Source organism: Apaloderma vittatum, unplaced genomic scaffold, assembly GCF_000703405.1.
Source record: "Apaloderma vittatum isolate BGI_N311 unplaced genomic scaffold, ASM70340v1 scaffold4725, whole genome shotgun sequence".
Lineage (NCBI taxonomy): Eukaryota > Metazoa > Chordata > Aves > Trogoniformes > Trogonidae > Apaloderma > Apaloderma vittatum.
Window position 1 is genome coordinate 128,203 of NW_009718637.1, and position 23,757 is coordinate 151,959.

At 40.9% G+C, this 23,757-nt stretch overlaps 1 protein-coding gene across 1 annotated transcript in view; it reads left to right on the forward strand.

Annotated features, from left to right (window-relative positions):
* AGBL1 (ATP/GTP binding protein-like 1) overlaps positions 1 to 22,071 on the forward strand; it is a gene marked incomplete at its 5' end in the record, with an annotated part of 148,096 nt that extends 126,025 nt beyond the window's left edge. The window contains 2 exons of the mRNA XM_009870309.1: positions 20,851 to 21,011; positions 21,939 to 22,071. Coding sequence (XP_009868611.1) covers positions 20,851 to 21,011; positions 21,939 to 22,071 — 294 coding nt within the window. The remainder of the gene's footprint in view (positions 1 to 20,850; positions 21,012 to 21,938) is intronic.
* Positions 22,072 to 23,757: the final 1,686 nt, after the last annotated feature.

Below are 23,757 nucleotides of genomic sequence, written 5' to 3' on the forward strand. Positions count from 1 at the left end.
TATTAAAAATAATAAGAAAACATTTGATGCCATAGCCAGAAAATAAGCTCTGGAAGACTGTTATAGGAATTACTGCATTGATAATATTTTTAAACAGACATACTTATTAAAGTAGTATCTTTAATTTATTAGAGGTATTTATTTTTTTTTCTACCCATAATGCTGTTAGTCTTTCCAAAGTCTGTGGTTTGTTATAGGGCATTCTTAATAATGACAACGCTCAACATTGATTATCGTTCCCGTTATCACTTATTCCTCTGGGATTTCTTAGGTCATCAGTCTAGGTGCAAAAGGAACACACTGTTCCTTTTAAAGACCCTTTGTATCTGCCATGGGTTGGCGTCTGTAAGACTTACTTATTAAGTTCGTTCCCTCTGCCCCAGAAATGGGAATTTAGAAGCTTCTACTCTGTTGACTGCCCACATAGTCCTAGCAACGTATTTTTTTGGTTTAGAAATTTGATTTAAGGAAACCAAAGTCTTTCCAAGCTGATACTAGGGCTTATACACACCTCCAAAGATGGTTTACTGCATTTTTTGTTGTCATCCTCACCACCATAGTCACTACTTCCTCAGCACATTTCATCTCAGGAGAGAAAGGTATCGATATATAGTTGTGTAAAACAGGTGTTGTCTTTGAAACCTTCTGATATTTCAAGGTAATGTTCCTATTTTGCACTAGGGTGAAAACACAGCCTTTTAAAGAAACTGTAAAAATTGAAAACAGCAGATCATGGAATAGATTATTACCCTCTTTTGTGCTGAAGAAAACTTGGATTCTAGTCTGCCTGGTTCAAAGCAAGGGCGTAAATCACCCGAAGGTTCAATGTTAAACTTGTTCCTGCTTCTCATATACGAATTGTTACACTTCATGTAAATAATAAGATACTCCTTGAGCCAGAAAGAGACTAATTCTATAACTCAGTAGCAACAGTACTCACCTAAAATATAACAGCCCCAGTCTAAAACAGTGCTCCAATTAATATTTAATTGTTCATAGGGAAGAAGGAAGCTCAGCTGGAAAGCCTATCTTTCTTGTGGGGTCTGACCAAAAATGTCACCCAAGAGCTGAGCAGCTCTTGCTGAGAAAAGTCACCTCTAACCTGTTATATTTTCACAAAGAAGCTTTTGGCTTACATTAGAAAAAACACGTTTCTCAAAATGTTTCAAACAGAATTTCATACTGTGTCCCACGTCTTCTTAGCTTTTGGAATAAAGCAGAAAATTTCCTTTGGGGGTGCTGGAGATAATGACTGAACTCTGCAAGAAAATTGAATCAGAGATTCATACAATGCAACAACAAGAAAGATAATTTTTAATGAGTTTGAGGAAGATACTGCAAATGAGTTTGAGCAAGAAGTACAGCTCTGTGCAGCTGGGCCTGAAAAAGCCCAGAAATGTTGTCCATTTTACACTGGCTTACTCCTGCTGGAGATCACGTATGTATTTTATAAAATATAGTTTAGAATAGGTACATAGATTTACTTTTGCTACTAAGTCAGAAAAGTAGTTTGCATTTTGTGGGAGTTACAATTTTTCTGTAGTCATTCCTTTAAAAGCTGTTGGTCAGCAGATCGTAAGTGCAGAGACTTGTTCTGATTTGGATGGAAAGCTGGTAGATTATAAAATGATTTTATCTTGCAAGATAATTGGAAGTTGAGTGAGAGAAAATTTGGTTTGACATGCTATCTCTACAAGAAATTAGAGGATGAATCTAGCACTTCTGAAAGTATTTACTTTGCCACTCTCTTTTCCCATTATATTACATTTTTATTGTCTTCCTCATATTTTTCTTCTTTGGCTCGAGAAGTAATAGGGTAAGATTTGGCTCTTGTCTGGGTTAGGGAGACGGGCTGTATAACCATGCCCAGAGCATATGGGCCTCACTGGTTGGCAGTGTTAGGGAGGAAGGGGGACGATCCTATAATACAACAAAAATACGTCTGAGTAACTTGCTGCTTTGCTCACAACCTTCAGCTGTCCTGCACCCAGGTGGACAGGCACCTGAAGTCAACGCTGTAGCCTGTGCTACTAGAATGAACCTTTCCACCACAGATGAAAGTAATGAACGTGCTCTGTGATGGACTCTGTGTCTCCTGCAGCCTGATGGCTCATATGGATTTTGCAGTAGGCAGCTGGACACCAATTTTGCAATGACCTTTTAAGAACAGCCTTTTTGTCTTTTCCAGTGAGGGAGAATGAAATAAATGGGATCTGAAAGCAGAGCTCAGGCTGGCTCCGACAGAGCGACAGAAAGGGCGCTTTTCTGATCAAGCCAGTATGTTTAGTGATTGGAAGGGCTTCCAGGGGTCAAAGCACTGAAGCTTTTTCTGGGTCAAGCACAACCCTATTAACCCTCACGTACACTGAAATTACTTGAATTTCTTATCTGATTGATCAGCTCTAGGTAAATGGTTGCGTAGACTGGATACGTGCAGCAAGCCACCAAGGGTTTTGCACATTCAGTCCTCACAGATACTCACCAAATCCTTTGATTTGTGTACCGTGAAGCATGATTTGTACTGAGGCCTGGTATTAAATGTCGGCTTTGAAAATGGGCTTTGTCACGACTAATGCAAAATTCAGTCCCGCGGTTAATTTAACGAGATAGATCGGCAGACATCATACATTTATTAAACTACCATAATTATATTTATATTAATGCTGGTCTCTGCCCAGGAGAGATTCATACCTAGCATAATAGGATTTGTTCATAATGCAGCAGTGAGATCTCTGAATATAGATACAGTGAGAAACTCAGGATTGTGGAAATGAGGCCATGTTGTGAGCTGAGATTGAGTAGCTCTGGGATGTTCATGTACTGGTTGTGTAAGTGAGGCTGTGGGCTGTGACAAAGTAAATGATTAGAGTTCACGTCAGGCTTTTGGAATACTGACAGCTTTTTGGTTATTATGGAACCTGCAAAGTTGGTTGAAATTCATTGGCACAAGTATTGACCATGCTCAGGTGCACTGCATTTGCATGCTTATTCACTTTAAAAGGTCAGCAAAGCAACCTGACAATTTTACAGGCAGCCTGCTGTGCCTGAAGTGTATTTAGTTTCAGGCTGTCTCCTCTGCAGGGTATGGTATCAAGTTGTTTTGGTGCAAAACCAATCACATAGCACACCCTTATGTGGACAAGGTCGTTGCTTAGGTTTCAGAAACAGAGAAGAATTGTATTCTTTCTGAATCTTCATACATACAATCACATTACTTCAGGAAAATTGCCTGTAGTTATTGCCCTGTTATGCTCTGTCTGGTTGCACTGATGTCCTGGGAATAAAGCAGAAGGTTTCTGGGACAATGGCAGCTCTGCTTGGCTACAGGAAGCAAGAGCGTCCTACACTGGATTCAGTAGCATCTTCCCGTTTCTTACCCTAAAACAGTGCCCACCTCTCTTCTGCACGCTGATGTCCCATGTCTTTAGTCTGCTTGTCTGTCACCATAAACAGGAGAGAACAAAGTTGACAGTGTTGTGTTGAAGGGCTATAAGTGGTTATTGATTCCCAGACTTCTTGCATTCCTGGAGGCTGGGGTCAGGAAGGAGGCGTGTATGAGTACAAACGTGAGTATGCAAGTTTCTAATGGTATTTTAGCACCAGTGAGTAAGATGATTTACATGATTATGCTTTTCAACTGGATTTGTATATCCTATAGCTAGCTGAGTGCTTGCATGCACGCTAGAGAATGCGTTTGTACACATGCATGTGTAGGAGTTTATACGTTTTGCTTAAAAGATGTGCACAAGGGTGTGGGTATGTGTGTGAGTGCGCATTTATCTCTGCTTATAAACAGAACATGAAAAGTGTGTAGCTGGCATCAGTACTGCTTGAAATAGATGACTGCATGTATCTTGTGTGTATATGTGTAGTAGCACATGGGGCTACTTGTGGGTCTACAGTGGACTAGGTGTGGGTAAAGTGATACTGGACTGTGTGTCATTCTTCTGTCCTGTGACACTGTCACAGTTCCTAGTGCTGGTAGGGTGGGGAGAAGGCAGTGATACATAACCCTCAGTCATCCTGCTAAATCTTTCTGCATGTGTGGGAGGTTGTAGTAGCCTGTGAAGGGGAAAGGGATCTCATTTCTAAATGAAGACTGAAAAGAAAATGCACACAGCAATGATGGAGTTCAGATTTCATTAACTTCCAATATCTCTGTTCACAGAGAAAAAAAAAATCACACTTCCTTGGTGACCTTTTAGTAAATGGAAAGTTAGAGGGGAAAGGTGTCTTTCAGTTGCTTTATATCTGTAACTAATTAGAATGGAGGCATGGAGTGCAGTGAATAGGATTGCAGTGAACCCTGCAGAAGGACAGCACACTCACAACACTGGCACTTGTGAGTATGTTCCTTGCATATGGTAGCCCACCGGACAGCAGAAGAGCCGTCTGACGTTCTGTCCCATCCCTTCGTCCAGCTGAGATTGAACCAGAAGGGTAGGACAGCCTCCTTGCACTGTGCAGTCTGATTCAGTGACACTTTATCGATGTGAGAGATGCCAAGATGGTGGAAAGAAAAACAGTGGAAGCAATGCCTTCAGTACCGTTTCTTTAAGCTGATGTTACCTGTTGCGTTGTAGAGCAAGGGGAAATGGCTTGTCCCTTGCAATGCTTACTCTTTACTGTTCATCCAGTGTTTATCAAAAGGTTGATAGGAACACACTGTATCTTCTGTAACTCTTCTCAACTTTATTTAAGGTCTTCTACGGCTCTTTAGAAATGTCTTTCTCAGTGTAAAGATTCTGAGAATTAAAAGAATGTGGGTGTGTTTTACAGCAGAGGAAACCAGGACAAAGCAAGGCTATTTGAACTGGAGGTGTGAAATCAGATCCTATTTACATATACCCTCAACCTGTTGGTCCAGAAGTACTCAGTACCCCATAGATGTATAAATAGTGACTTGTTATTTGTACCTTTGATACTAATTGCAAGGACAGACACTTGATGTCACGGTATTCAGCTAACGTTTTAGTATCTGCTGTTGAGTTGTGTAGCATGAATTATATCTATTAGAAAGCAGGAGAAATCAGTATTTTCTGTGTCTCTTTGGAATAATCTCTTGTGACACTCTCTGGGAGAGAAAAATCTCAGGTATATTTATGAATTCATGTGAAAAGATTCTCGAAAAAGGGACAGCCCGAAGAGACATCAAATTCTTTGTGGTGCAGCTATGGCTTATTATCTGCTCATACATGCCAAGGAGAAGCGTGTAGCTCTTCTAGGCCTGCCCGGAATACATCAATACAGTCCAGATGTCATTTAAGGTCAGATTGGCATTGCTGGAGATCCTGACGAGTTGAAGTAAGGGTGGGTAAAATTTCGAAGAGAGGCTTATTTCACAAACATTGAATAAGAGATATTTCAATCCCCAAGGTGCTTCATTAAATATCTTCCTCTTTCCAGTCAGTTCCGCTGATTTCATTTGAGAGTGTACAGCTATGATAAACTGAATTAAATGTGAGATCTCATAACTCCTCATCCAGTGTCTAAACTTTAAAGGGCTTCTAAAAAGTCAGAATCAGTAATTGAAGACTTTCTTTCTGAGACAGCCAGAATGCTCCCAAGACAACCAGAAGCGCTTTACTCATAATATTTTCGTGTCAATACTACAGAGACTTGACATAACCCCAAAATACATCTTATTTATGTATATGCACTTGAATTTAAAAGAAAAGGGGAAACATAAAAAGAAAAAACAAAGACTTAACATCTTTTTTTCCCCGTGGCACATGGTACTTTTGTGTGCAATGGCACAAAATTACTTGTTAATTACTTGAATTCTCTGAGAACTCAGTCTATAAGATTGTAATTAATTCACTTATAAAGGACTAAGATCTGCATTTTCATGTTTCTCTATTATAACACTAATTACTAGAAATTATTAGCACAGTGTAAATAAATACCTGAAGACCATATGTACATATTACAAGAGATATGAATTTCTCTGTGTTTCCATTTAGCTGCCTGCCTGTCCTTTCTTGAATCACACACGAGGTGTTTGTACTTGGTGGGCTGTTTATGTGCAGTGGATATTTGTGAGTGCAAACTTGGAAGCGTGTTGGTGGAAGACTATGACTGAATATGGGTACATGTGTGTGAGTGTGAGAACTAGTCCAGAACATGTTCTCTCAGACATTCAAGTGTGCAAATGTGCACTGGTGTGTTTGAGGAACATATTATTTTAATTGTGTGCTTACCAGCATTTGCTATTTGTTACGGTATTAGCGTCTTAGGAGCATGTCCTTGTGCATCTGTGATCATGAGTGTGTGTATATGCACAGATGTGTGAGTGTGTCTCATGAGTGCACAACAACTCAAGCAGGGGAAAATGCGATGTAGAAAAATCTGCTAGAAACTCCACCTCAATCCTATTTGGCAGTTGTTTTGTGCTAAGAAGCAGGAGATTTTCCTCTGTAAAAGAAGAGGCACAAATGAAATAAGAGGACATCTATGGCAGTGACCATGCAGCTGATTGTCAGTCTGAGACAGAAAGATTTCCATATACAGCTTTTTGTCTCACAGATCCTCACAGGTGTGACTTCTACTAGTAGCAGCTAATAAAGCCTTTATTTTTTTTTTTGTTATTGTGTTTTGGGTTTGGATTTCAGTTTTTGGGTGAGTTTTGTGTTTGTTTTTTTGGGGGGGGAGGGTTATTTTTTCAGAGAAAAGTGTACAAGAGCTTGGCAGAAACTGGCATTTCTTGAAAGTCGTATCTGTTTTTGGTTTGTTTTTTTTGGGGCGGAGGGTTATTTTTTCAGAGAAATGTATACAAGAGCTTGGCAGAGACTGGCATTTCTTGAAAGTCGTATCTGTTTTTTTCCACTGTCAAACTGTTCCTTCCCTTAGTCTCTGAATATAAGAGTTGCCAATAAAAGTCCAGAAATAGCTTCTCTCACTAGAACTAATGTTTGCCAACAATAGCTATTTTTGTAGCTGGATTCTAACATGAGGTAACCCTCATGTTGATTTTAACAAAAAATAATTTGACACCTAAAGAGAAATGGTTTATTTGTCCTGGAAAGCTCTTTGACCAAATGTGATGGTTGTGCCGTGATCTGTTTGCTACTTATGGACGGGAAGGTGTTAGATGAGTGAGTGTAGTGTAATGCAGTAAAATTGGTCTTATTCTAGCTGTAACCTCTATATTGAGGAGTGTGAGAGAAAGCTGAGTATGTGCCAGCCCAGCCTCCATCAACATCATGGCCCTTCTCATCTGAGATTTCCCCAACATCAGTTCTAAATGTGGGGAACTGAAGAGCTGAAGTGGAAGGGACAGGCAATCTTAGCTCAGCTGGTGATAGGCAGGCTGAAGAACAGATTTCTCTTATTTAAGCTACAGCTTCTGCAGTATCGCTCATCTGGGGTTGAGATGGGCAGTTTGGAGTGCCTGTACTGAGAAGAACATTAAGGCCAGAGATCACAGTGGGAGAAAGGGAGTCAATACCAGGCATGTCTTCTTGCCAGCCAAGGCTCCATCCCACTGCTGCTGAGCAAGGTGAGCAGGCTTGGCCTGTGAAGGATAGTCAGGTTCAACCAACAGCCTAGGTCACCAAACAGGTCCATGGTGATGAAGGAGGTCCAAGGTCAAGCCAGGAACACAAGCCAGTGACTCAGGACCAGGTCCAGTGATGGTGACTGGGGTCAGCCTAGCAATCACCTGGTAGGTCCATAGTGACAAGGCAAGTCCTAGGTGAGGCCAGAAAGTCAGTCTATGGGTCAGAGTCCAGACGGATGGGGCCTGGGGGCCAAGTTGATGGGCAAATATATTTGCGGCTTTTGCTCAGGAGGCAAAACTAGATTCAGGTTCTTGATTGCTGTACTAACAGCTTTTCTGACAAAAGCAGACACCTTCCAAAGTTGTGTCCATCAGCTGCTATCCTTGAGCATCACCACTCTCTTCTGAACTCGAATGGCTTTTTAGTCCTCCTATTCCCTGAAAGCTGTGGTTTTTTGTCATCTTCCTGAGCCTGTCCAGATTCCACCCCAGTCTGTCCCTGCTGTGTGTGGGCAGGAACAACTCCCTATCCTTGTTGTGTTTTGCTGTCTGGCTGCACCTGAAGAGATTGGAGATTCTTCATCAGAGTGACAGTGGTGCTCGGAGGCTTGCTGGACCTGTCTGTCATCAGGCAGGTACTCAAGAACCTGAGAGCGAATCTGCTGTAGGATAGACATCAAGTAAAAGAAACCAGGTGCCCCAGAGTATGGGGCCGGGCAGCTAATTTGCCAGGGGAGAAGGACTTAGTCCCAGGAGAAAGGAGAAGCAGGGAGTAACTGAGGGTCTAGCTGCTGTCCTGCTCTCAGCAGCTATCTATCATTTTGTCAAAGTGAGTTTCATATTTTGTTGCAAAAGAAAAAAATAATAAAGATACAAATCGGGGGGGTTGGGGGTGAGTTTTGTTTGAAACTTTATTTCTTGTTGGTCTCTCCTTTTATTTTTTTTTTCCTAAAAAAACCCCAACAAAACCTGTGCCAAAATTCCAGATCAATAGTTTCAAAAAATTTTATTCATAGAAGTGAGAAGTGTGAGTGGTAAAGAGAACTGTGGACTCTCTCCCTAGCTCTGCCAATGCCCTTGAAGAGGTGCCTTTGACTAGATCACTCCTCCTCTGATTCAGCATCCCTGCTTGTAGCTTGCAGTACTGCTCTCCTACATCCCAGAGGGCATCCTGCGATTAATTGAGGGATGTATCTAAACGGCTTTAGCATGCCAGCTGAAAGTCACCAGGGACAAAGCTGTTACTAGGGCAGGAATAAAGGTCAGGCCCTTGCTGACATCGTTGTCTTGATTAATTAATACACTAATCTCTATAACACCTCTTCAGCAAGTATAACTTGGCCTCATCCTTTATTTTGTTCATTTTTTTTGAACAAAAGTGGCTTAGCTTTGAGAGAACTAATGAAAAGACCTAGGTGAAAAATACTGCTTCTCTCTGCATCCTCTCCCCTCAGCCGCCCTACATCTTGTTTCCCCTTTGGCATCCTTTGCCAAAAAAGTTCTCTGGCCAGTTGAGTGACTCTTCACTGGATACCAAAGCAGGTTTATTCCTCAGTTAGGGATTTGAGGAGTGATATCCAATTACTTGAATTACTAACTGTGTGTGGAATTGACTGAAGGGGAGGGTTACATTTCATACTATTTTCCTATGGAAAATAGTCTTTGTTCCCTTGGTGAAGTCTGCTAAAGGGCTGAGTAGTCATCCATGACTGGAGGTAGGGGATAGTTTGGATTCTGTGACAGACCTAGACCCGGGGCTCAGTGTTGTTTGAGATGGATGCTTCTGAACACAGAGACTGTCCTGGATCTATTAGGGATTGCTACCAGGATCAGAAGATGCAGCAGGGCTTAGAGAGGAACAGAAGGCAGAGTGAGCAAATGTGTGGTGAAACGCGGTGAACCAAACCATCCTTGGATAAGCAAGAGGGAATATTCCCTCCAGTTTGCTCTATCCTCTGGGAAATCAAAGATATGAAGAAAATCTCTCCTTGTCTCCTATTCAGCTCTTAGTTCTGGTTTGTTGTACTTTCCATTCCTTCGTGATTACATTCGTGTCTCAGTCAGGTATTGTTTTCTGCTTGAGTTGGGAACATTCCCTAAAGCTGTTCTGAGTGCACAATACTCTTGTTCTTTTTCCCAGGCCAATTTTAGACTGAATTTTGGCAGATTACACAAATGCAGAATATTTACTGTCCTGTCTTACATCATCATTTTCCTGTATCATTTATTTTTCCTTTTGACAGATTTTTAACACTGTCAGTCTAATATGCATCAGAGGTTGAAGTGTATTACCATAATACAGTGCATTGTGGGTAATCCCATGCAAATTGTTCTGTGGAGAGTCATGCTAAATTATGTTCTTGCAAAAAAAAAAAAAAAGCAGAAAAACAAAGGCTTTTTTCCCCCCCATTTTAACTGTTTATTCTTTGGATTTCAGAGCAGCTGCCAGAGGCACAGGTTTAAGCCAGTTGGCAGTGATGCTCCTCCTCACAGGACACTGCTAAAAGGATGGAGTTGTGCACTGAAGTGGGTTTTCTATATATGTGTCTCTGATGATTGGTTTTAAAACATTGCTGGCTTGTCAAAGAAAAAATATGAGTGGTTGTTGGAGTGGCACAGCAAAGAGAAATGTCTCTTGCTGCTTTTCCCAACTCCATTATACAAACATCTATGGGAAGCACCAGTTTTTATAAACTTAAAGGGATGTCCATGGAAGTGGCAGATCTGATCATATTTAGTGTTGGTTTTATATCTTTGTTTTCTTTTGTTCTTTATTACCAAGGTCGTTTTCTTGGAAACTGGCTGTTTTGTTACTCTGAAAGTCCATATACTTCCCCAAACTGAAGCAGTAATCCTCCTTTTGGACAGAACACTTGATTGTAGCAGATATGATTGCAGTGTCACAAACAGAAGATTATCATTTTCAGTAGCAGGTTGAAAAGGACTCCTAAGAAAAAGACAGCTTGTTCTTATGCAAATTTTCTCAGGTGGTTGGGCTGCAAAATGAGAAATCCTGAAAGCCTATATAATCTGAAGCCAGCATCTTTTCTGCTGATAAAGGTTTGCCTGCTTTGCTGTGAATGGTCAGTAGATTTTCAAAGACTAGGAGACTTGTAGTTTATTTTTACAAGGCTTATATGCTCTCACCTGGTGCTCTAGCATGTATCAGCTGCTGTGCATTTGCTTCCTGCTAGTCTCTACCTCTGAAAAAGCCAAGGTGGAAATATCCACGGGAGAACAAGAAGAAACACAAGCTGCTTTTGTGTGAGTCACATCAGTTATCCCACATGCTAGAGATAGCTGCCTCCCCCTCATGCTAGCTCTGTCTCTCTGATCTTGTCTCCCTTTCTTCAGTCTATTCCTCACAGTCTTCAAAGACCTGATTTCTTTTTCTCTTTCTCTCCAAAAGCACAGTAAGTGGAGACGTTAAACTGAGCCTGTGCTGGTGGGATTATGTAGGGGAAAAGGCTTATTGTTGGTTTGCAAAAGTCTGCATCCAACTACCAGGTATAACTGGTACTCCTCCTTGGTAAGTCCAAATGTCTTAAAATCATCTGCATGCTGCTTGTCAGTTCCTCATGGGCAAGCACTACAGGTTCATCGGTCCTGTAGTAAAGCAGAAGCTTCAGTTTTGATCTCCATTTTTCTTTTCTTTTTAATATTTCCACCTAAAATTAAGGTAAAAATATGCATCAGACATCTTAGTGGATGTCAGTTTACTTTGTACCACTGGACATGTGGGCTGGTGATAAAATGAGCTTCTGGACTCTGCAGACGTGTAAACTCTGGTTAGCAGTTGATAGCAGCTGTTTCACCTGAAAGAACTTTCCCAATGTTTGATTTCTGGTTGTGGAGTCCACATTCCTGGGACTCATCGCAGGATGTCCTTCCTAACCCAGCCTCTTGTTAAAATGATCAGTGACATGCTCTCTGGTAAAATTTCCCTTTGACCCCACTTTCTCATCTATTCTTTAACTCTTTATGTGGTATTATTGTATTACACATCTGTTACAAGAACGTGTATTAAATCAGAGCAGACATCAAAGAGTCTGCAGGGCTTTTGTCTGATTTACCCTCGGTGTTATCAGCCATTCTCGTAGTGGCTGGTAAAGAGTGCTCAAAATAAAGAAAGAGGAGAAAAAAAAGGGTCACATTTTCACTGTTATTGTCCATTTTTCTGTTAAATATGACAAGCAGCAAGAAGGGTCCCGTGTCAGAATGATTATACTGACGCCTGTAAGAAAACAGCCAACAAGCTCCTTGCTTCTGCTCCCACCATTCAGCTTCAAAGGGAACAGGTACCAGGCTGGGGAAGACCTCTCCTATGCAGTGTCTCTTTCCTCTCTGATCTGAGCTGGGCATAGGTGCTTTTTGTGCTCTCCTATGTGCTTTTGGCTTGGAAAATCAATGACTCTTTTGTTGTTTCAGAAGTGCTAATACAATAAATTGTAGAATCATAGTTGCTTCCTGTCACTGGTCCTGAGGTTGGAGCGAGTGATAGGTAGGGAGTCCAGCTTTGATGGTGTTTGCTAAAGATGAAAAAAAAAGAAATTAGCTGGGGGGAGCCATTTATAATTTAGGATAAAAGTCTCAGGTAGTTCTTAAGTTCTATCAGCATAAGGGGATGGACATACATTGCATGAAAGGTTAGAGGAAAATTGAAATGGGAGAGGAAGGTACAGAACTGTAGATGGCCCTGCGTCCTTACCTCTCAGCTGTGAATCACTGTGAGGACCTATTTAAAGTAAGTTTTTAGGTAGACAAACACAGAGAAAGTCTCAGGGTAATCTCTTCTGAACACATGCACATAATTATTCCACCATGGAAGCTGGCATGTGGCATGTGATATGGTCTGGGCAGGAAAACCACCACCAGGTGGAAGCTCTGCTCTGAGGCCATTGGCAGAAGATCTTGGAGGAAATGAGTGATTTTGTGGTGAGCAGGGTTAGATCTGGAAAATAGAATTGTGCTTCAAGGCATGATCAAAAGGCTCTGAAATGAAATATGGGACCCTCAGGACTGGAATAATAAGAGATTGTGTAGGTTGAGATTTGGATGCATTTCAGAGCTATTTGTGCTGCCCTGGAGCCACAAGTGCATTGGTAGAGCTGGTAGGCAGCCAGGATGGGAACAGAGCAGGATGCTGTGGGACCATGTGGGCTGGTTTATACATGAGTACAATGCTTGCATGTTGTCTACTGTGTTATTTTATATTTGGCTAAGGTTATATAGCTCACAGAATCAGATGAAGCCCAGGTTTTGTTCCTGTGGGAGTTGTAAGAAACTAAAGAACAGAGGATTTGAACTACTAAAAAGAAATTATTAAAAGTGGCCAGCTGACTAGATAGCGGACTGTCTAAAACATGTTTAACAAGATGCTAATTGTGATTACTCGTGTAAAAACTTACTCTGTGGGATGACAGAACCACAAGCACTGGAGTAACACAGGAATGAGGAAACACAATGATTGAGAGTGTTAGTAGTATCTTGATAATATGGTGGATTTTTTTGGAAGAGGTATTAGGGATTGGAAGATGAGGGATAAATGGTATATAAAGTTTTGCCCATGGCTTCCAAGGGTAAACCAAGACTAATTTTCATGCAGATTGGATTGCTGGGCATCCCAGATGAGTCAGATCTGATAAAAAGAGAACTTCCTTTTAAAAAAAAAAAAAAAAGGCATCCAGAAATTTTCAAAGTTACGGAGTGAGACACAAAAGGATGGTTAGTGTGGTCAAAACCTAATTAAAAGTCTGGGAAGAATAGGTAGGATATTTAAGGCATCCTTGTGATGGAAAGAAATTGATAGTAACTTGAATCCAGCTACCAATGTGTGCATTGGTGCTGGTCAATATTGATAATTTTAATGAATGGAAGGAAGGAAAAACAGTAAGATAATAAGATTTACTGTTTGCAGCTGATGCAAATTATACAGTAGGAAGGAGGATTGAAAGATTGTGGCTACTAGAATGGAAGATGAAACATGGACAGTGGCAGGATAAAGCATGTTTGAAGGAATAGTTTAAAGGATTCAGACACATGGTTGGGCTCTGAATTAGCTCTAACCATTCAGGAAAACATAAGTAGCTATTATAAAGACAGCTTGATAAAGATGTCTGTGCCCTGTGCAGCAGTAGTAATAAAGAAAAAAGTGAATAAGATGTCTGCACATGTGAAAAAAGAGGTAGACTTGGAAGGTGTTATAATATCCCTATAGTGATGGTAATACCTCCTGTGGAGTACCATGTTTATTATGGGTCATTTCTTTTGTAAGAGACAAAGTGGTGATTAGGAAGGGCTACACATGAAAATGTTTAGTGGCCTGGAAGGCAGCTTCAGTACGGGGAAAGCGTTAGGGGTACTAGAGCTGTTGAGTTATAAAGCGAGGGAATACCGTGTTATGGCATAGAGAGTGCAGAAGTAACGCTGAGCACTGTGTTGGGGAGAGGCATTTGCAGCGGTGTGGATGCTCAGTGGCCATGTAGCAGGAAGCAGGCTCCCCATCCCGTTGGATTCTCCTCTATGGAACATTTCTGCCAGGCCAACACACAGTTTCATGAGTCTGCTAGTCTCTATAATGCGTTGGCATGGGAGCAGAGCATCGGAGATAATGTAGGGCAGAGTGATACCAGGCTGCAGAAACAGGGGCAACATCTGGGTTATGTCATGTTGGCTTCTCACTAAATCTAATCTAGTGCCTCAGTCCTTGTGTTGGTGCAAAAGTGAGAGGTACCTTGATCCTGGGGTCTCATTTTGGATAGGGAATAAAAGCACACTAGACTTGCTGTGTCATTTTGATCAATATGTATTTTCATCACTCATGTGATGGGAAGAATAGTGTGTTTTTCACTGGCAGAGGAAAAGGCTGTAAGGTTTTCTACATTGCAGTTTATAGCACAGTGAATTTTAAGATATGAACTACTTTGGAATTTCCCAGTATTCTTAATTTAAATACTCTAAAGCCATACAGAAAAATAACAGCGTATTATGTAATATAATACAAGGATATGTACCAATTTCTTGAAATTAAGATGCAACAACTGATTCTTTATATAACACAATTAACCTGGAAATCCCCATAGTGGATAGCACTATGAACACAAGTACCTATTCTAAAAAATTTTAGAAGCAGGTTAGTCACTTTATGAATAGCATCTGCATTTACATTCGACAGAATAAAATTATAAGTATCAAAAATCCTTTTTTTCCATGACACGTGGTGATCACCAGCTAGGATTAGAAAATTATTTTACACCCATGGTGAAATATGGACAAACCAGGTAAATTCATTGCTGAAAATAAGTCTTGGGTGAGCCAAGAGCCTGGTCGCTTTTCTGCACACTGAAGTTATTTATACAGGCAAACTTTTAAGTGGAAGTAGTGATGGAAGAAAAGTGATCCAGGGATTAGCCTACCAATTAAGGACTTGCAAAGTTTCCGCTCCTTGCTTTCCCAGACTGCTTTTAGGAGCTCGTTCCTTTGATGCAGATTCTCAGACATACTCAGAGCCCCACCTCACACTTAATCTTCAAATATTTCAGGCTGTAACCTGTCTGTGACTTGTTCCATGTTCCACAGTGTTCAGATAGCAGAAAACGTATGAATGTGAGAGAAGGTCATGGATAGATTACTGATGAATTTTCAAGGCAGGGTCAGTTGCCTTGTTACGCTGTTACAAGCTAACATGTTGCAAATACTGGGAGCATGGGAAAGAAAAATCTTTCTTGAATAAGTGATTGTCACCAATGTAAGGTAATCACTTTCTTTCCTCAGGCTGCTCCAGAATCCCTACCTGACTTAGAACAGTTCCTTGGTTCTGTTCTCTGTCTGCCGAGCAGGAGGCTTAAATATCATGGAGCAGCATTTCTTTTCCGTTAGGAGTTAGCATGGGTGGTTTTGGTTTGGGGCTTTCTTTGTTGTTGTGGTTTTTTTTTGTTTTTGTTTTTTTTTTAAACATTGTCCATGGATTTTCTTAGTTCTACTGTCAAAATACTGCCCTTTGCATTTTCACTTTCGAGAGGCTCTTCTTCCTTGGATGGTGCAGGCAGTCTTCTCCTCCCCCGAACTGTCCACAGTCCTTAGATCAGAAATTGAAACACTCCTTCCCCATAGTAGACGTGGATAATTCATAATCTAAGCAATTGTTTTGCTGGAGAATTTGGCCACAAATTTTTGTTTGCTAAATCCCCAGTTCTAGGAGTAGGTTTTTCAAGACTCTTCAGCAGATCAGGGGGAGAAAGTATTTAATTTTCCCAGTCACTCTATTCCTTGAAAAGTATTGCCTGCAACATACATGTTTTTAAACAGGCAAAGAGTCCATTTGAGTAATTAGGACAATAACTGCTTCTTTGCTTCTGTACGCAAGAACTTTTCTCAGCCAAAAACACCAGCTGAGTTCAGCAAAACTTTTGTGAGGGGATTCAAAGCAAGCCAGGCCTTGCTTCCTCACCGTGTGGTCAAAGTGCCAAATGTAATGAGGACAGACGTTCAGAGCCAGGCACACCTCTCTAAGGGTGAGAAAGGGGTAGAGGTTTCCATTAGCTTTCTTCTTGTTATCATTCGTCTATATCAGCATCACCGACCTCAACAACCCCTCCTTCTTTCTCATCCTTTTATCTCTCCCATCCTTTTATCTTCTGTCTCTAACTCCAGCCCCTCTCATCTTTCTTTCTAGAAATTCCTGCTAGCCTATTTTTTTCTTGTAACTTCAGCCTTTCTACTTGCTTAATCCTCTTGAAATCTTCTGGCCCAAATTCCCATGCCCATTCCCTCCACTTCATCTGTTTTACATGCCATACCTGCTCCTTAGGGATCTCTGGGGCATGAGAAAACCTGGTTTATTCCCTACTGTCCTAACTGTCTAAATAGCCAGTTCCTCAGCATGCGTCTGCATACTTCCATTGAAGGGGTGGAAAGGACAGTAACCTTCAGGGCTGGCCTAAGCTAAAATTAAAGCTGCACACACCAGGCACCAAATGTTTCATTCAGCTCTTTGGTTTATCCTCTAGAGCTTCCGAATGGCTTCCATTAGTATTCTGAGGGAGAGCTCACTGATGGAATTAGTGAGAAACCAGGCTGTCAATTTATTTATACCCAGCCTTAGGGCATAACAATTGTGCATGTGTAAAGCTATTGAGATGCAGAGAATATTCTGTAATTGTGTAAGTATATGTATTGACTGGAAGTGAATTTGCAGGAAAAAGCAGTTGCCCTGAGGACTGAACAGTGACCAAAAATGGGAGAAGCCGCTGAAGCGGCCGTGTGCACACCAAAGATCCATTTTAGAAAACAGTTGATCCATCTAAAACCTTCTGTCTACTTCCGTTTATTAGTATATTCCAACTCTAATTTTACTGTAGCTTTAGTTATGCTTGTAGAAAAATTTCTAATTTAACTTCTGGAGTCCTGCCACCCCCTCCAAAAATATCTGTGTTATGAAACTCTTGCTACCTTTGGCTGCAGGAGTATTTAAAGCATATGAGTAATGAATAGCAAAGTTTTCCATTACACTGTCATTTAGCCTGTGAAGTATTTTGTGGGCAAGTTGAGAGATATTGGAAACATTTAGTTGTGGTTATTTATTTGATGCATCTGTGCTGAGCATGAATGAACTATTTTGCAGGTATGATTTGATCAATTTTGTTTAGGAAAATTTGTATTGACAACATCCTGGCCTAATGCTAAGTGGAGAAATAGCTTTTTTTTCTTACTCTCCAGTTTTCTATTACAATGATGGTGTCAGTTGGTTTAACTAGACCAAGAGTTAATAGACTGTCTTTTCATTCATCTGCCTGTCTGTGTCACCTCTAGAATTTATTTCATCTCCTGAAAAATAAATACATCCAAAACTTGGACTGTTATTAGGCATCACCTCCTCTCATGCTATCTGTTGTAGTATGAAAATCTGAAAAGGGATTAGGAAAAGTTGTTTAGCTCTATTATTCTCTATAATAGCCAGGAGACAATTAACCTGTTATCCCTCAACATGGTGCCTACAACAGACAGCATGTCAGAGCCCATGGGACCAATTTGTTTTGTGCAATGGAGTGTGATGCATCAAGCTGATGCTGGTCCAGACTGGTAGTTTCACGTGATAGAGAGCAGAAACTATGGAGATGTGAGCTGATCACCAAAACAGGATAGTTTTGTTAGCATGTTTCAGAGGCTGGCTTAATTAGAACTGATGAGCTTGTCTGCAGCTTTCTAGTACAGAGATACTGTTTCCTGCTTCAAAATTTGCTTAGATTCTGCTGGCTTGGAAGACTTTGCACCATGCTCCACTGCTCACATAGACGTCTCCAAAGGAGGACAGAGCTGTAAATCATTGTGCTAGAGAGAAAGATGAGGTCACTGAGAATCTAGAGCAGCAGGACACTGCAGGGGAGGTGCTGTCAGGCAGAGAGAGCAGCTTCCTCCTGTGCAGCTGTGGCAAACAGACCATGTCACTACATGTAAAAGCAAGACAGCTTTTCTGCCATGGAGGAGGTGTGCTTCCTACTAGCTTCTTAACTAGACCAAGGTGCACCGTTTCTACTGTTCTCTGCTGCATTTCTAGTAGAATATCTTCACAACTCTGAGTTGCAAGCACGTTCCTAAAATATTTGCAGTGGTGTGTGCTGCACAGCTACAAGGGAAATGCCTGTAGACTGGGCTTCCCTTTCAGAAATGCAAGTGGGAGCAATTATTAACCACTACACCAGCTCCTGGCATTGCTGGCAGATGCCATCAATAACATCAGTTTAATGTGTCAGTTCTGCTAACAGTTTCAGTTTAATGGTAGTCGTGCTATGCACCTCCAGCTCCACCCTCTGCTGAGGGCTGAGGAGGGAGAAAGTAGAGGGAGAGAATCATCTCAGTTAAAAAATAAAAGTCTGACTGTGTTGGAAGTGAATAAAGTATGTTAACAAGTAATCCTCTAGCTGAGGTTTCCAGCTGTTACTCCTGAGATGTCTGGTATCAAAGCAATATGGGTCCATCGTAGAGCAGCTAACTTCAGTGCATGAGCAATTATTGTCTGAGGCTTCTGAGGTATATTATGGTTTTATTATTATTATTTCTCTGCTCATGGTTTCTTAAGGCCTCTTCATATCCTGAATAAAGCTCCAGGGAATCATAAAGCCACAGGCTGAGTTTTAGCGCAGTCACTATTCGCATCTCCTGGATTGATAAGTATTTAGTATGTTACCTTGATCTTGGAAGCAAGACCCTGAGATGCACCCCAGGGAAAGCTGTGAGATGTTCTTTGTATTTTTTGCCCCTGAGATAATAACTCTTTTTCTGTGGAAATGACATATTTTTTTCTCAGAAATGTCACCGCTTCTGCCACACTAAAATATCTTAAGTCTTTTAAAGTCAAATAATAAAACATTTAGGAATCTATGCAGAGCTGCTAAACACTCTCATTATTTTGCATTAATGACCCTTGATTCCCATACACCTCTCCCTCTGTTTTCTTCTTAGTATTAGTTATTGCTGTAGTTCATTGTACCTGGATCTTGCTTGGCAAAGCTTGTGGTGGAGGTGGATGGATGTAGACAAGAAAAGGTGTCACAAATTTGCCCACTGTGGTAAAACCACTTAAGAGACTGTTCTGAGGGCAGATGTTAGTTTACCAGATACTCTAGACCCTGCCTAACACTGAGGCCATTTTTTCTCAGATTGTCTATGTGTTCTTCTGTGCTTATCTAGTTGTCCAGCCACTCAGTATATGCTTGTGATCTGTATTACTTTGTGTTTTTCGTGTTTATCATCATAATTACAGATTCATGCTTTGCTCACAGGATCTCAGAAAAGAAACAGAATTGCAACATCTATGCTATAAGAAAATATATTTGTTATGAGATAGGGTGTTTGTAATGCCAGGTAATATTTGCATGTGCTGGAACTGCTAGAGATGAAGTGGTGGTTTTCATCCTGACCAAACAGTTTGTATTCTCTAATGAAAATGCACCAAAAAAGCTTTGCAAGAGAGCTGCAGAAGTGAGAAATCTCTTCTTTCTTCCATCCACCTGCATGCTCTTGGTTCAGAAATAATCCTTCAGTTTTACAGAGCTGCTGAGACCCAAGTATCTCAAAGTGCTTTACAAATGTGACAACTTTATATAGAGGGGAAAAAAGATAAAAATCAGCACGAGATCACACTCAGCCTCGTGTTGTGGATTACCAGAACATTACCTATAGGATGTCCACTAACAAATATCTAGTAGAAATTCAAGTGCAGGCCATGCTGGGGTGAAGCTCACACCAGGCATGAGGCCAGTGCCAGGGCTGTGATCATGGGCTCCTGCGAGTTGCTAAGGAAACAGCCTTGGAAATGGAGCTGGAGCTCTGTCGGAAGGTTGTGCACAGAGAGATGTTTTGTGCTGCAAAAGAGCATAGGGCTGATATTGGGAGAGATGGCAATTGTTCGTAGATTGATTTAGTCCCTGATATGTTAGCATTAAGGAGTGCATGTGCTGCGGTCACTAAATGGTGAAGACAAGGGATTTTGCACTTTCTTAGTTTCTTTTCAGTATATCTGAGCTTGCTTTGTCTCCTGCCCTTTCATTGCTTGCATGAAACTGCCATCAATTGCATTTGCTTATGCAGACTCTTGGTGTGTTCCTTCCTTCGTAGATCTTTATTTTATTTTTTTAATTAGTGACAAAAACAAACACAGACTATTCATAATCAGGGTTCTTCCAAACATGAATCCACAGCTTGGAGGAGTTCTCTCTTGAAAGGTGATCCTGATAATCCAAACCCTGTTTGTGTTTCTCTGTCTCTGCTAGAGAGACATCAGCTTTTAATAGACTGAAAAATTCCTTAGAGGTGTTTGTTATTTTGCAATTACTTTGCAATTGATTTCCTTAAAAACCAATTCATAACTTGTTAAAGATTCCTTCCTCCCTTCTTTCTGCTCACCCCCCGCTTCCATTTTTATCTTTGCCACTGCCCAGTGTTTGCAATCACAGGACCAATTTTTTCCCATTGCTTAGGGAGATGACTCGCGTGCAGAGAGGAAAAAAAAAAAAAGATTTCTAATGATTTGCAAAAGTGGAAAAGACCCCTGCTGGGGTCTGAGTAATTCTTACAGTGATGACTTCTGTGAATGCAGTTAAGGCAGTTAAACAGTTTCCCCATTTGTAAAATAGAGGCTATTTTAGAATAGTTTCAATAGACCAAGTGCTGTCAGTTAATTTGCAAATAATTCTGTAGAGGAAATTTCCGTATGTAGCAAACCTGAATGAACCCCTAATTCAGAATGGAAAGAGGAATGCTAAAGGCGTTCCTCCTGCAAAACAGGACTGACCCTTTCCATGTACCTCTGAAATGCACGCTCAGCACTGAAACTTTCTGCCTCTCACCATCAGGGCCTGCAGCTGGGAACTCAAGAGCTGGAGGAGATGGGAAGCAAGTTTTGCCTTGGTTTGCTCATTCTGCACCTCAAATCCCTGCCCTGCAGCAAGAAGGTGATGGCTCAGGCAGCACTCCTGCTAGATCTGGAGGAGGAGATGACAGACCGGGCCCAAAGGTCAGTGAAAGTAATGAGCAGAGGGTTCTCCTTGTGGAAATCAAGTTGGTGATTGTATGTTTTGGGTTTAAATCTGAAGAAATGGACTCTCCTTATGACTAAGATTAGCATCTTGGAAACTGGAGTGTATTAAGAGTAATTGGAAATGAAGATATAATTAACTCCCAAAGAAACTATTAAAGCAGTGGTTCCATGCCCTGCAGCCATCCGTGTGAATCAAAAAAGTGAAAGAACCTGATTTCTATTTTCCTGTGAATTTCCATTTTTTCTATCAAAACCAATTACTGGAGCATAGGGATGGAACAGCCTCAGAAAAATTCATCAACAAGAAACATTTTTCTGCTCACTGGAGTGTCAGGTGGTGTTCTCAGGTGGTGCACCTCAGATCCTCCATGGAGATCTCTTACAAGAATGATATTCTCTAAAAGCTGCAAGTTAGGGAACAAATTAGATTAGAAAAGGACTTTGAAAACATCGTTTAGAAACTATAGCCCTGATTCTGTGAGGATAGCCCCAGAAATTCATCTTTTCCTCACTGAATTGAGTCCTGCAGACCTTCAGAGCATAGATTTGTGACTTCTTGATGCATAGGAGGAAGTCATGATTCCATTGATTATTTAGGAGGTGTTTTTCCAAAGAGCAAAATTAATTTATTTGCTTCCTACATTCAGTGGATTGTATTTAAGTGAGGCTATCCTGCTATAAATATATGAGGAGTTTGACCTGGATAAGTGTCAGGGTATGGGACTCTTCAGATTGCATTTGTGATGAAAGGGGAAATATATATGTTCTTTCTAGGCCACTGTCGCTTGTTCATGCTACGTGCAAGCACATATGCTTGCAATAATGTTTTTCCAAGACAAATTGAGAAAGGAAACTTAGTGATGTGATATGATTTGAAGCTCCCCAATGGCTTTGTCGTCAAAGGGCTTTCTCAGCTTCATCAATGAAAAGCGAGTTTTTCAGTTGCAGAAATGCTCCCATAATTTACAGCAGGCTTCCAGTCTTCCCCCTGCAGGAATACTTAACTGACATTACCACCACCTGTTCCTCATGCTGAAACCCATTCTTACAAGCTTGTTCATAGTTTTTAATTTTTATGAGGGACAATGGAAAAAGAAGGCTAAAACGTGGAGACATTCCTTTGGATTAGCTGTGCTCACTTGTACGTACAAACCTATAAATGAAGCAATTAAGGTGCATGCTAAACACCATCCAAGTTGTGGACAGCCATCTGACAAATCATTGGAATTATCATTAGAGAGAACTACTGAAGCCTGGCTAGGCGGATGGTTTTGAGATACAAATCAAACTGTTGCTTTTCAGCTGGAGCTAGAAGGGCCTTTGCATGAAAATAACTTCTCTTATGGGAAGAAAAACATTGAACTCTATCTAGCCTCAGACACCGAAAAAAGCCATCTGGTCCCAGTAATTCACTAAGCATTTTCCCTTGTTTTTGTAGTCTTCTGTTATTTTTTTCCTTAGTTTTATATTAATGGGAATTAATTTCCTTTTTCTCAATATTGTGTGATAGTTGATCATTACCAGCATAATAATAATGATTGTTCCAAATGTATCCATGGTAGCTGAAAGCAAAGACTTCCATCCCTTTGAGTTTGCGCAACATTAGTGAGTACTTCCATGGCAGTCAGTGATGCGACATCACTGCTAAAAGGCAGCATTACAATTACTTGTTCACCTTCACTCTACTGGATATAATTGCAGGTTTGTGGAATGTTAGTAGTGTAGTACAATTTGCTACTGTTTGGAGACCAGGTAAACAGCTGAACTGGTTAATCTCACCTTGATATGTCATATTGCAGTAGCTTGTCGCAGAAGGTTGTGGGAAGGGAGGTGCAGGAACCAAAGTGATTGCTAGCATATTCTTTTTTAAAAAATAAATAATTCATGGAAAATGATTGTGCAGTATATTGATTCTTATTCAGAAAATTAATACTTCGCTCCTGGGTTTCTGTGAGTCTAGCCAAGAGAATTGCATGATTTCATTTTAGTGGGAATAGAAGCCCTACTGCAACCCAATGGAAGAATGCAGAATATGGAGAGCACACTGATACAACCAGGAGGGCAGCTACTTCTACAGCTCTCTCTCAGCTCGCAGACTTTGGAAGAATAAAATGATTCTTCATCAAAATATTTCTCTGGAGGAAGCTGAAGAGTACCACTTGATCTTGTCTTACTCTCTGAGGATTAAGTCTAACCTGTCTCTTTTAGATGTAGCACAAGGAGATCACCAGAGCCTTGCAGTTTACTGGTGGTATATCATTGCATCAGTGGAAGTTATACTCTGCTGCTTACTAGACTAGATCCCTCTTTATGAGTTTAAGGAGAAAAACGTTTGTAGTTTAAAACTACCTCTGTTTTCTTTTGTGGTTACCACGTAACTGCACAACTTTGTTGAATGTTTCTGTACTCTCTGCTTCCTAAAGTGTGAATAGATGAGAATGAAAATACTAAAATTTTGTATAGCTTTGCCAAAACAATGTCAGACTTGGAGGTCCTTCAGCTGCAACACCGGAAAGGTCTCAGCAACCAGTTACCTTGTGCAGTTTAAAGCAGTGGATTTAAGCAGCTTACAGGCTATCCCTATTCTAGAAATCTGCACTGTCCTGGCCCCAGGAAGTTTTATGCATGAAAGATATTCCAATGGGAGGCAATGGCTGGGACTGTGTCTAATGTTTTCTAGCAAAGGAAAGTGTATCCCAAAGGCTATCCTGCTGACATGCAG